At 34.4% G+C, this 12,179-nt stretch overlaps 2 protein-coding genes across 3 annotated transcripts in view; both read right to left on the bottom strand.

Annotated features, from left to right (window-relative positions):
* The window catches only part of LOC104786528 (oxysterol-binding protein-related protein 1B), a 10,510-nt gene extending 8,707 nt beyond the window's left edge, over positions 1–1,803 (bottom strand). Inside the window, exons 1-4 of one of the 2 annotated variants that reach the window (XM_010511956.1) lie at positions 1,111–1,803; positions 677–1,033; positions 523–592; positions 6–430 (exon numbers count right to left, since the gene is read on the bottom strand). In XM_010511956.1, the coding sequence (XP_010510258.1) occupies positions 6–430; positions 523–592; positions 677–1,033; positions 1,111–1,686 (1,428 nt within the window). In that variant the 5' untranslated portion in view covers positions 1,687–1,803. Of the gene's footprint in view, positions 1–5; positions 431–522; positions 593–676; positions 1,034–1,110 lie in introns of those variants that run through there. The other variant, XM_019245854.1, reaches the window with a different exon arrangement.
* LOC104786529 (serine/threonine-protein kinase EDR1-like) lies at positions 5,174–11,838 on the bottom strand. Its single transcript, XM_010511957.2, has 16 exons — positions 11,302–11,838; positions 10,990–11,187; positions 10,476–10,664; positions 10,075–10,325; positions 9,286–9,399; positions 9,117–9,209; positions 8,844–8,939; positions 8,511–8,588; positions 8,069–8,156; positions 7,683–7,920; positions 6,973–7,096; positions 6,856–6,875; positions 6,602–6,758; positions 5,906–6,194; positions 5,721–5,793; positions 5,174–5,615 (listed from the first exon to the last, which is right to left on the bottom strand). Exons 1-16 carry the CDS (start codon positions 11,527–11,529, stop codon positions 5,533–5,535), a joined length of 2,319 nt encoding a protein of 772 aa, XP_010510259.1. The 5' UTR covers positions 11,530–11,838; the 3' UTR covers positions 5,174–5,532.

The raw sequence follows: 12,179 nt of genomic DNA on the forward strand, positions 1-12,179 counted from the left end.
TATACCTTTTTCCCCCATTCAGATGCTTGATCAAGAAGATATGAATACTCCAAATCCTCAAAGCATTTCTGTAAAGAAGATAGTGGCTCGTTGAAGTAAACAGGAAGACAAACTTTTGTGAGATCCTTGCCAATGTTGTCTTTGATCATTGACCAAAGGCTAACACTCTTCTCTTTTTCAACCGGATCAGGTAATCTCTTTCGTCGTTTGACATGAGGATAGTTAAATCCAATAGACTTGATAGAAGGATCAAGATCATCATCATCTGACTCAAAACCATTATTAAGTCCATCATCATCTGAAGAGAATGATGTACGGAAAGCAGATCCAATACTTTTGAATGAACTTGAAGAAAGAGAGTCACACGTATCAATTTCCTCCTCAGCCTCATCAAATTGTTCATTATCATCTTCGGATTCACTAATAGTTCCTTTCAAGATAGAAGGAATCAATTAATATCAGTTAGGCAGGTAGATTGAAAATTTTTGTAGTAAAGAAAAGGCTTCTTGTGTCTTAAGTCACCTGAGTCTCCGTTGTCAGTTTGTCGTTGAGTCTCATCTACAACCGTGTTCTCAAGATCTACTTTTTCTGTCTAGACAATGACATAGAGACATCAATTTCTTAAAATATTTTTAAGACACATCTAGAGGAATCTGTTTGGAAACGTTATAAATACCTCTAGTTGTCTGAGTGTATCAATGAGAAGCCATTGCTTCTGTTTAAGGAGCAAAAGCTGGCTCTGAACTGCTGAGAACTCTGACCTCGTGATCTGTTCGCAGTCTTGAATGGCTGACTCACTCACTCCTTCCTCAACCAATCTCAACCTAAGCTTCTCTATAGAGATGTCCAAGCTGTTGGTCGGTGCCATTAACTCGCAATTGGACATTCTTGGAAACATATCTTTGACAGCTTGCAACGCCTCCATCCAAGCTGTTCTGTCTTCTCTCGTCTCTGCACGTAAGTGAAGCCTCTTGGTACCAGTAAATATTGAAAACCTCTTGTCATCTGATCTACTCTCTCGTATTGATGAAACCTATACAGAGCACATAATCAAATTGTGGCACTATTTATATACTGATCATCAAAACTGCATAGATGATGTAGTCATACCTTAAGATGGACTTCGCCGAATGGCTTGCGTCGGAGTTGGTGGTTGGCGCTAGAGCCGGCATGACGGTTATTCCTGGAGATCATACGGGTGGACTCGTCTCCGATCACTCTTGATCCTTTCTCAGTCTCACGAACAACAACAATCTTATCAGGTCCATGGATCTTATAATAGGAAAGAACACCATCTTGCAAAACAAACCATCTTCGCCTCCATCCTTTCCCATAGTTCACCCATTTGTACAATATCCCGGATATAGAGTTCCCGGCGATATCGTTGATCTTAACATCAACGGGGGCTTCCCTTGCCGCTGGAGGCAAGGCAAGTAGTACCTGCTGATCGGAGACAAAGACGTTTTGGTGGTTAAAAGAGAGACTGTGGAGGAGATGATGGTGGTTAGATGGACCGGGATGGTTATAACGTTGCGAGGCAGACCGGGTTATAACCGGTTGAGATCTCGCGGAACCGAATGGAGTTTCGGATGTGGTAGCGGCGTACATAGAGAAGGACGGTTGCTCTGGCAATGGTGTCGAAGAGGAGTGGTCAGAGACAGTAGAGACACAACAAAAAGGATGCATGTGAATAGAAATCTTCTTCAACACGTAAACAGTTACGGCAGAGGAGGAAGTTTATAGAGAGAGAGAAGAAGAAGAAGTTCGGTAGAAAGAAACAGAGGAGGAGGAGGAGGACTTAAACCGGAGAAGCCAAGTTTGAATTTATGATTATTTTGTCATTATCATTTTAAGATATAATTTTAGGACTTAAACTAATGGTCAACGGTATCTATGAACTTTTTATATTTTATCCAATATAAAATAAGTTAATCATTTCGTTGTTTACTTATGTAACAACTGTAATGCCTTATTATAAAGTGCCTATCATGATGTAATGTAATCAGATACAACTATAATGTATTCCAATAATTTAAAATTTATATCAAAATTAATCGAGTAAAATGCCCTGTTATCTTGCATAATAAAGAAGAGTTCATTCTAAAATTTTATCCCAGAATTTGATACCTGTCACCTAAAGAGTTTTTATCCGTAAAAAACAACTTAATTTATTATAAAAGGTTCAATTTTTCTTCTACTTTTTAATCATAATTTCCAATCATAATTTTTCTGTTTTATTTCTTCACTATAATAGAGATAATTCATAATTTGTTTTGTAATGTCACTCTAATTATAATAAACTAAAATATATTTTAATATATAGACTTTATAAATATTTATAGAGAAAGAACTGATTACATATTTCGTTTTAAGAGAGAACAAAATATATATTAAAAATTATAATCTGATTACCTTGAAGTTCCTGTCATATATTTATATGTATAGTAATTTCAAATTTTTATATCCAAACCAAAAAAAATCAGTTCTTTATTCACAATAAATTTATTTTTATGAATTTTTCACATATTTTATTAACTTATATATTCTATCAAATATTTTATAACTCTTATATTTATAATCATATTCATATTTTAAGGCACTAAATTTTAATTAATTGAAACTATTTGTTTTTGTTTATGTTATATTTTTCACCTCCATAGTATTTATAGCATTCTAATGAATGATTAACAACAATTAAAAATAGAATAAATAATAAAAGATATTAATATTTAATTATTGCATTTTTGTAATTCTTATAAACTTTATGTATGAGTTCAACATATGTGTAGCATATTCTATTATGTTTATAAGAAGTTCAACATGTGTTTATGATATATATATATATATATATGTAAGATATGATATATATATATATATATGTGATAATTTTGTTAGAAAATATGATGAAATATTTAACTATGTTAATATTTGCTTACCCAGGTAGAGGACACAACACTGCGCCTAGCACCACGTGGACCGTCTAGCAGCACATCCCACATATTGTTGTCACGGGTGATTACAACATTAAACCGGTAGAAGCCAGTCTGGTTCTCATGAATGGCAGTTGGAGGCGTGATAGGAAACTCAACATCAGGTGCAGGGCTCAAAAGAATCGCCTCAAGAGTTTAATATATGTGTAGCATATGCTATTATGTTTATAAGAAGTTTAACATGTGTTTATGATATATATATGTAAGATATGATATATACATATATATATATATATGTGATAATTTTGTTTTAAAATATGATGAAATATTTAATTTTTCTATCATCTAAATTGTTCTTAATTTTTTTTGGGATATTAGTACTACATATATATTATTCCTATATTATGAACATTAAGATGTATAGTTTTATTTTCAATTCTACTTGTCATCCTTAAGATATGTCGCATATTATTTGCTTTTATTTTTTATTCATTTTAAAACAAATAATTCACATTAAATTATCATGTAATTATTTTTGTATTCACTTATTAATATTATTCTAATCATATATCATTGATCAATATATAGTTAATTAACATATATATATATATATAATATGTTTATATTAATTTATTAAAACCAAATTATTGTGAATTGTAAATATACATAAGTTAGGTTTTGATCTCACTTATACAGGTATAATGAAATCATTTTCTATATGATTTTTATATATGAATTCATCAATCATCTCATAAAAGCATCTTTAATTTTTGATTAATCATCTCGAATAATATTTATTTTCATAATGAATCTAAATAATATAATAAATAATATATAAGTTTTCTTGCATTTTTTGGACAGTGGAAAAACTATTGAATGAACTAAGAAAGCTATAAAATCATAATTGAGAATTTTTTTTTAATTTTTGTACATTTTTTGAAAATTACTTATTTAAAAAATATTTATGTAATATAAACTATTAAATAATTAATTTATTCAATAATTTACTAAACTTATTTAAAAATATATAATTTTTATTATATTAATTTCAAACTCACGTGATGCGTAAGACATATTATCTAGTAAACACTATAATATACAAATATAATTACATTGCTATGTGACGGTGTTGGTGTTGGTCTTTACCACTTTAAAAGGTGAGTAATTTGAATTTGATTTGATATATTTATGTCAAGTAAAGAATTAAAGGGATCCAATCATCTAAATATTAAAATTATATATTTACGACCTTAAACAACAAGAGATTATTAAGTACTGTAATTTAATAGTATTATTATAATAAACCAAAGAAGCAAACTGTACGTTTACACCCCTATGATCGGCCCTAATGATTTAGAATGAGTGCATTGGAATTAACTAGCAATCAAATTAACGTGGATCCCATTAAGATTTGATTTCACTTTTATATTGCCTTTTATGTTTATCCTACAGGAGAAAAATGAGTCCTCTATTCTAATCTTCTTTTTTAAAAAAATTCGTTTGACTGAAAACATAAAGGACAAATCTAAACTCTTTCCTGGAAATTGACAAAAGAAAAAAAGCTTCGAAGCGATATATGAAAAAGGCATAAAACATGGTTTTACTATTTGGAAGAACAAAAGAAAAAACTCTGCTGCCACAGATTTTCATTAAATTAGAAATATTGTAGAAAATACTAGTATATTAGTTGTAATTACATTGTTAATGTCAAATGAAAATTCAATGTATAGATAAGTTAAATAAAAATAATAATGAAGATGAAGGCTAATTTTCTATTAATTTGGTCTAAGCTGTAAATATTCCATTTGACATGGGTTCACGTCTTCCGATACAAACTGAAACTGGAGCTGATAGTGCTTGCCGACCAATATCTTTATCATTATACTGGATGATTGACCCGATCATCTCAGATTTTGTTTGAAGCATAACAAGTTAACAACATAAAAGTAAAAGTTTAATCATAATATAGATACTGTTAATAATAATAATGATTTCTTTAAAAGAATATTATGACATGAATTTAGTATATTTAAGCAAAAATAACTAAAAGTAAACTGTTATGTTATGTGTATATTTTACTCATTTGTACGTTTTGTAAAGTCTTATATATGTATAAAGGACTTAATGGTACATATGTGAGTCCATAAAGTAGGATTATCGAATGCTTGATACGAGATGAAAGAAGAAAGTGGCTAAGACACGAGAGAGAGAGACAGAGTGGGTGAAACCGTGAAGACGATACAAATCAAAGAGCTCTTTATTTTTCCAAAACAAAGAATAGTGTATATATTTTCTTACAAATAGACCAAAATGCTCTTTCAAGAACCAACAAAAAGAACACTCACTGCCTGTGAGACCATGAATCAAACCAGAGGCAGCTTAAAGACATTCTTGTTTCTGTCCTACATTTGGTGCCTCTGCCTGTTCCACAGCTATCCACACTGAACTATGAATTCTCTCATTTTAGTATCCTCTAAGTTCTCTTCATCTTTAGAGTTATGCCACTCCGGTTGATAATTTAAGCGCAGTGATTTATAAAGAAGCTGGGCTGCTTTTTGAGCCAAAACATCTTCAGTTCATTATCCCCGAAAAGGAATTGGTGTTAGCACAGCGTGTACTCACAATCGAGCAAGCCTCTAAGTATCTCTTCACAGTTTGGGCGTTCCTCAGGCTCTGCCCAACAATCTGCAGAGAAGATTTGGTGGTTAACTTTACTCAGACTGTAGCAGTTGAGAAACATGAGAGAATAAACAAAAAGATCGACTAAAGTGGCCTTCAACAACATTAAACCTGCAATCAATTTGCTGAGTGGACCTTCAGGAATCTCCAAACGTGACCCTTCATGCGCAACAGCAAAGACAACCTAAGAGACGACATTCTATCAGTAATCAAATTCACATTCCAAACAAATGAAATTATTTACCCTGAACGAAGTGGTGAATGAGAGAATAGACATATGGTACAGCATATTATACCTTTTCAGGTGGAACTCCTTCCCATGGTTTACGTAAAGTAGAAAGTTCCCACATTATGACCCCAAGACTAAAGATATCACATTTCTCTGTGAAAGGCTTGTTGCGAATGAGTTCTGGAGCCATCCACTCTGGTGTGCCAGCAGATGACGTGTCCTTCATATTTTCATCAGTCATTATTCTTGAGAGCCCAAAATCACATATCTTGACTGTCCAATGTTTGTCCACTAGACAGTTGGCACTCTTTAGGTCACGGTGAACTATCTTCATCCGGTGTATGCACATCAAACCCCTTAAGCATCCCATAAGAAATACAAAACAGCATGAGATAAGCATATGTAGCTTAAAACATATAATCAAGGGAAATATGCAAGGAATCACAGAACAAAACAAATTATGTGACTTGATCCCTGTTTCTCATGTATAAGAGTGTAACTGAGCCTATCTTTCTTCAGTGGAAGTCATTTATGTTTTTGCTCACTCCACTAAGATAAAATTAATACTTAATAAGGAACTGATAACTAAAAAGAAAGATGACAGAAGCCACAAGTAGTCAGTACTGCACCCTAATATACATCATAGTTCATGCGTTCTGCATGCAAATTCTACTAATCCTCAGAGACTCACAAACCATGATCCACACTTTCATGAACATCAAAGGCAAACAAGGAACAAAACAAATTGAAGCAAGCTATGTACCTGCAGATGTCTCTTAGCATCCTGAGCCTTCTGTGCCAGCTAAGTTTCTTCTTTTGACCACTCATGTGGATCAAATAATACAAAGATCCCAGCTCCATGTATTCCGTGATCATGGATAAGCGTGGAGGTTTTGTGCATGCACCGAGAAATAATACAACTGCAGTAACATAAATCACGAGTCACGAATTATTTGATAATTACTTGTTAACGATGACAAGATAAAAAGCGAGGGAACATAAGGAAAAGAAAATCACCATTTGGGTGGCGAACGCGGCTATAGAGAGAACCACAGATGCCAGAACATGCAAAATCATTAGTAGATGTACATAGGGATTGATCCAAGAATGACCAAGGATTTGGTAACAAAATACCTGAGAATTGATATCTCATTGCAGAAATCTTCCATGTTTTCGGCAGTAAGATCTTGCTCGAGAAACAATTTAATTGCAACATCTGTCCCATTCCATACCCCGCGAAAAACTTCACCAAAAAATCCTAGATACAACATATAAGACAATGTTTCTTTACATGAAGTTTTTGAGATTTAGTTAATATGGACAAACAGAGAATCAATATAACAGAGATGTGGATTTGCAAAAAATGTTGGACATGGCATACAAGATAAGCCTCATACCTCATTTATCTATAGTTTAGTTTACAGAAGAATCATGTGTCCGTGATTAAAAGAATATTTGCACACAACACTCTTGTGTAAAGGCAAGAATACAGCCATCTTTTGCTGTATTACCTATTGGATATCTCAAAAGATTACAGATTTTTTTTTAATATGGCACAATAGTTCCCTGTGAACTTTACAGTATATATTAGATTATAAAGATCAACTGTTTAGATATTACAAGTTTTTTGCTACAACTAAGAAATTGTTTATTTGTCTAGATAAACCGTCCTCCTGTTTTTTTCTTTGGTCAGAAATTTGTCTTTGCTTATGCTATTTCTTTATGACATAAACATCAAATTTTAGGGATCCGTGATTAACACTAATTGGCTAGTCAAAATGAACTTACACTTGCTTAACTACATTTGTCTATATCAAAGGTAGTAGTAATTTGGAGTAGCTTACCTATTCCCACCCGAGTTCCAACAGTCAACTCTGAGAAGTCAATGTCCCATTCTTGATAGGGTAATAAAGGCTGATTCTGCAATGTGGAAGACTCAACCACTTTATTCCATGTATCCTTGACTGCAAATTCTGAAGGCCCTCTTCGTCCAAATGTTTGACACCTGTAAGCATGGGGAGATGACGGCAATGACATTGTCTTCTTAGAATTTAACTCATCATCAAGATGTAGACCGGACACCTGAGAAAACACAAACCAGAATCACAAGAAATTTAGAGGTACGAGCTCATAGATTCAATATCTTGTGCAGAGACCCTCTGGAGCAACTCAGAACTTTAGACCGGTTAAACAATGGGAAAAGATTATGGATATCAGAGCCCAAACTTACATTGTTATCGATACCTGAACTGTTTTCATCCTCTCGGCCATGCAAGAGACGGTTTTGCTTTGATTTCTCATACATTTCTCGTACAGCGCTTCAATAATTTGAAACATGAGAGTCAATACACAAGCAAATCATAAAATCACAGCTAATTCCTTATGAGTTCTTCCTCACGATTCTCAGTACCATTATCACAAAGCTTTTATGACTATGAGGGTAAATATATAGATCCATGGTCATCCTATAACCATCTTACAGAAACCTAAGCATTTTAGAGTTTGGTGATTGCAGTTTTGCATTTTAAATAACTCATGCCAAATTTCCATAATACTTGATCAACTTAGATTGACAAAAATACTTCAATATAGAGCCTTCAATATGCACGCTGGTACTGACCAAATGCTGCTAAATGAAAAAAGAAACAATGCACATGGATAATAATACCAACCTTGCAATGTCATCCCCAATCTCTGGTGTGATCCTAAAACTTCGCCGTCTAGTTTTACGAATTTCTGATGTGGATGAACTGTTTGAAAGCTAGATAATATTAAAAATTGCTTACATAGCCAATGAAATAAACATATTGTGTAGGCATCTAGTGATAATCAGATCAGGATACTGAAACAATGCAAAATTTGTAAATATTAATATCACAGCATTGGAGTGAAAAACACAGACTAATACTGATCCTTGAGCATTAACATGTAAGATAAGAAAAATCCAGCAAAGATTGATCGATCCTGTAAACATTTTGGCATGTACTACCATAAGAATGAGCTACCTTGAAGGAGATGCATCACCAGCGTAATCCCTATATGAATTTCTGCCAGAACTCAATATTGATCGTCCACGTGATCGCATAGATGGGTGTTCTGGGCTGCAAATGTAACAAATGGCCAACTTTCATCAGTTGGGTATAGAGAAAACAATCAGTTGGGTAATATCTCTAAAGACACACTTAATAAAACTCATACAGAATCGCTAATCACACAGGCCCGGAAACATTTTTATAAGGAGATTTAAATATAGAAGCAACAAAAATGCCCGAAAATACCTTGAGCTAGCTGTTCTCTGTTCAGCAATCACTTTTCTGCGGCTACGTCTCCAGAATACAGTGGCAACATTTGGTTCACTGTGTGAGGTGTTGCTGAAGGAAAAAAAGCACATTTCTATTATACCAATCATTGTACTGATTCCATTATACAACTTGTCATAATAGTTACCTCAATTTCCTTTCAATAGCAGGTCTGAGCATCAAATTACGCAGTGATGAACCGGATGCATTTGGATATCCTTCTAACTTCCGATGAAATTGAAGATTATCATCTTTTTCTGTACTGTAGCATAGGAAACGATTTATCACTCCAGGGAAAGCTTATCACAAGAGACGTTCTAGAATGATCTTATTGTAATATGTTTTAGAAAGAAAATCACACAACGGAAGCGGACCTCTCAGGATCTCTTCTCTCATATAAAGGACTATTTGGCTCCAGAGGTGAGTCACAAGAGTCGTTTTCTGCAGAATCACTCTCTCCAGCAGGTGAGATATGTGACATGAAAATTGCCTTGGCTGATCGTGGTACCAACTGACCAGGAAACCGAATTAGATCAACAAGTAGTTCAACGGAATTCAGCACAACTATAACAGACATGTGTTTGTTAGAGTCCATGCAATCCACAGTCCCATCACTAGGCAGACCCTGCTCATGTGAATCAAAAGGGAAACTGATTTGAGTAATAAAAGACATATAGCATAATATCCAATCATCTGCAAATTTTCTTTTTGCAACATATTCAAAAATGCAGCTAAAGAAAGCAAAAAAAATGAATTNATGAACCGGATGCATTTGGATATCCTTCTAACTTCCGATGAAATTGAAGATTATCATCTTTTTCTGTACTGTAGCATAGGAAACGATTTATCACTCCAGGGAAAGCTTATCACAAGAGACGTTCTAGAATGATCTTATTGTAATATGTTTTAGAAAGAAAATCACACAACGGAAGCGGACCTCTCAGGATCTCTTCTCTCATATAAAGGACTATTTGGCTCCAGAGGTGAGTCACAAGAGTCGTTTTCTGCAGAATCACTCTCTCCAGCAGGTGAGATATGTGACATGAAAATTGCCTTGGCTGATCGTGGTACCAACTGACCAGGAAACCGAATTAGATCAACAAGTAGTTCAACGGAATTCAGCACAACTATAACAGACATGTGTTTGTTAGAGTCCATGCAATCCACAGTCCCATCACTAGGCAGACCCTGCTCATGTGAATCAAAAGGGAAACTGATTTGAGTAATAAAAGACATATAGCATAATATCCAATCATCTGCAAATTTTCTTTTTGCAACATATTCAAAAATGCAGCTAAAGAAAGCAAAAAAAATGAATTATCAGAAACTAAGGCTCACCACCACCAGCCGACTTTCGAGTCCTACAGTATCAGCTAAAACTTTGAACAAAATTGCTCGAGCTCGACAACAACCACGCTTAATTTGGCCAAGCAACTGAGCACCATGGTTTTCAAACAAGAACGCATTTTCCTCTAGAGCAAGTTTTGAAGGGCTTTCCAGTGTTGGACGTTTGTAAAAGTCAGATACCTGTTTGAGGAGAATGAATTTTATAGGTAAAAGGGCACTAACAAACATAGAACTTTCCATCAACTTCCAACCAGAGCCACAAATGAATATATCTCATTGTTGCTAAAAGAATTGCATGATGGCATCAACTCCCTTTTCCTTATTAATAAAAACAGAAATTGAGGTAACAGTATATCCAGAGCAAGAAATAAATTTAGAGAAAATCACTGGCAGAGAGTGCAATAAAACATAAAAATGGACACGGTTTAAGAAATAAATGCCCAAATACGAGAATATGCAATGAGAAACTGTGACAAAGAGGGAAGATTCATTACAGAATTCCTACCGTTCCAGCTATTTTCTTGATCACCAAAGCAGGATTTGAGCCGCTGACAAGTGTAGTGATCAACTGTTTTAGCATTGCGATCTTCTTATCTTTTTGAAAATCAACAAGAATAACTTCAATTCTGACACCTTCCTCTCCCAAAGCATGAAGCTCACTCGGAGTAGGTAGTCTATTATATAGTTCCTTTACTCTCTTATCCTGGAGCAAAAATTGACATCAGAAACTGTATCTTCCTACTAAGACAGATCCCCAAAGGCACGAAAGCCAGCGTACACAAGCGAAGAAAAAACTGAAAACGAAAATACCGCTCACCGGAACAACTGAGTAGAAGCCATTAGGAACCGGTTCAGAGAGCATTCCGGTATTCCAAAGATGCTGTGATGCTCTCTGACCAGGAGAGCAATCCTGCTCAACACTTCTAGGGGAATCCTTACTCAAAGCTTCACCTTGAGGTTCAAAAGAAAGCGACTTAACCCTTTCAGCAAGTTCTGAAGATCCCTGCTGTGTAGGGCTTGATGATTCATCTCGTCTCTCTTCCATCTCTCTCTCTCAGAAAATTCGGTATATTATTTTTATTCCTTTGTATCAAAATTTTCTTCCTTCACCATCTCTTACCCCATAAAAGGCTTTCTAAATCGAGAACAATACTTTGATTGGTGTAGAATCTGACCCATCTGCTCTTGTTTTCTGCACTAAATGAGAAAAAGACATGTAACCTTTTTGTTAGACAGAGAAATTAGCTGAAAATGTGGTAAGACAGCAAAGAACATGGGTAAAACGAGGTTTGTAATTTTGCCTCAACTAAGATTGGTTAAAAACGAGCAAGCAAAACCAAGAAGAAGAACACTGTAGTCATAAAAGCAAAAACTTTATGTCATCAATTCGTTTAAAAATTGGCCCACAGACTTAAATATCAAGAAAAAAGATTCGACATTTACCTCAAACCCGCACAAAAAGGTACAAATTTTTCAAACCTAATTCTAGCTGTATGATACATTCATTTCACATCAAAGAGCCAACAACAACACAAATGCCCAATTACAAAGGACACTTCCTCTTAAACGCTTAACTCTATAACAAACGAGAGAGCACTAACGAAACCCTCATATTCATCAAACCCACATTACAGATAACAACAAATTCAATGACCGAGAAAAACGCATCCGTATGATTCAATCAAAAAAAAAAAA

This window comes from Camelina sativa, chromosome 5 (genome assembly GCF_000633955.1).
Source record: "Camelina sativa cultivar DH55 chromosome 5, Cs, whole genome shotgun sequence".
Taxonomy (NCBI): Eukaryota; Viridiplantae; Streptophyta; class Magnoliopsida; order Brassicales; family Brassicaceae; genus Camelina; species Camelina sativa.

What these genes read in the sequence shown, in the direction of transcription:
- LOC104786529 (XM_010511957.2), bottom strand. Translation starts at nt 11,529, where the DNA reads ATGGAAGAGAGACGAGATGAATCATCAAGCCCTACACAGCAGGGATCT. An exon ending in GGTGATGCATCTCCTTCAAG is followed by an intron (nt 8,589 to 8,843) that starts GTAGCTCATTCT and finishes GCTTTCAAACAG; the next exon opens with TTCATCCACATCAGAAATTC. An exon ending in ACTCAGCAAATTGATTGCAG is followed by an intron (nt 5,616 to 5,720) that starts GTTTAATGTTGT and finishes TCTTCTCTGCAG; the next exon opens with ATTGTTGGGCAGAGCCTGAG.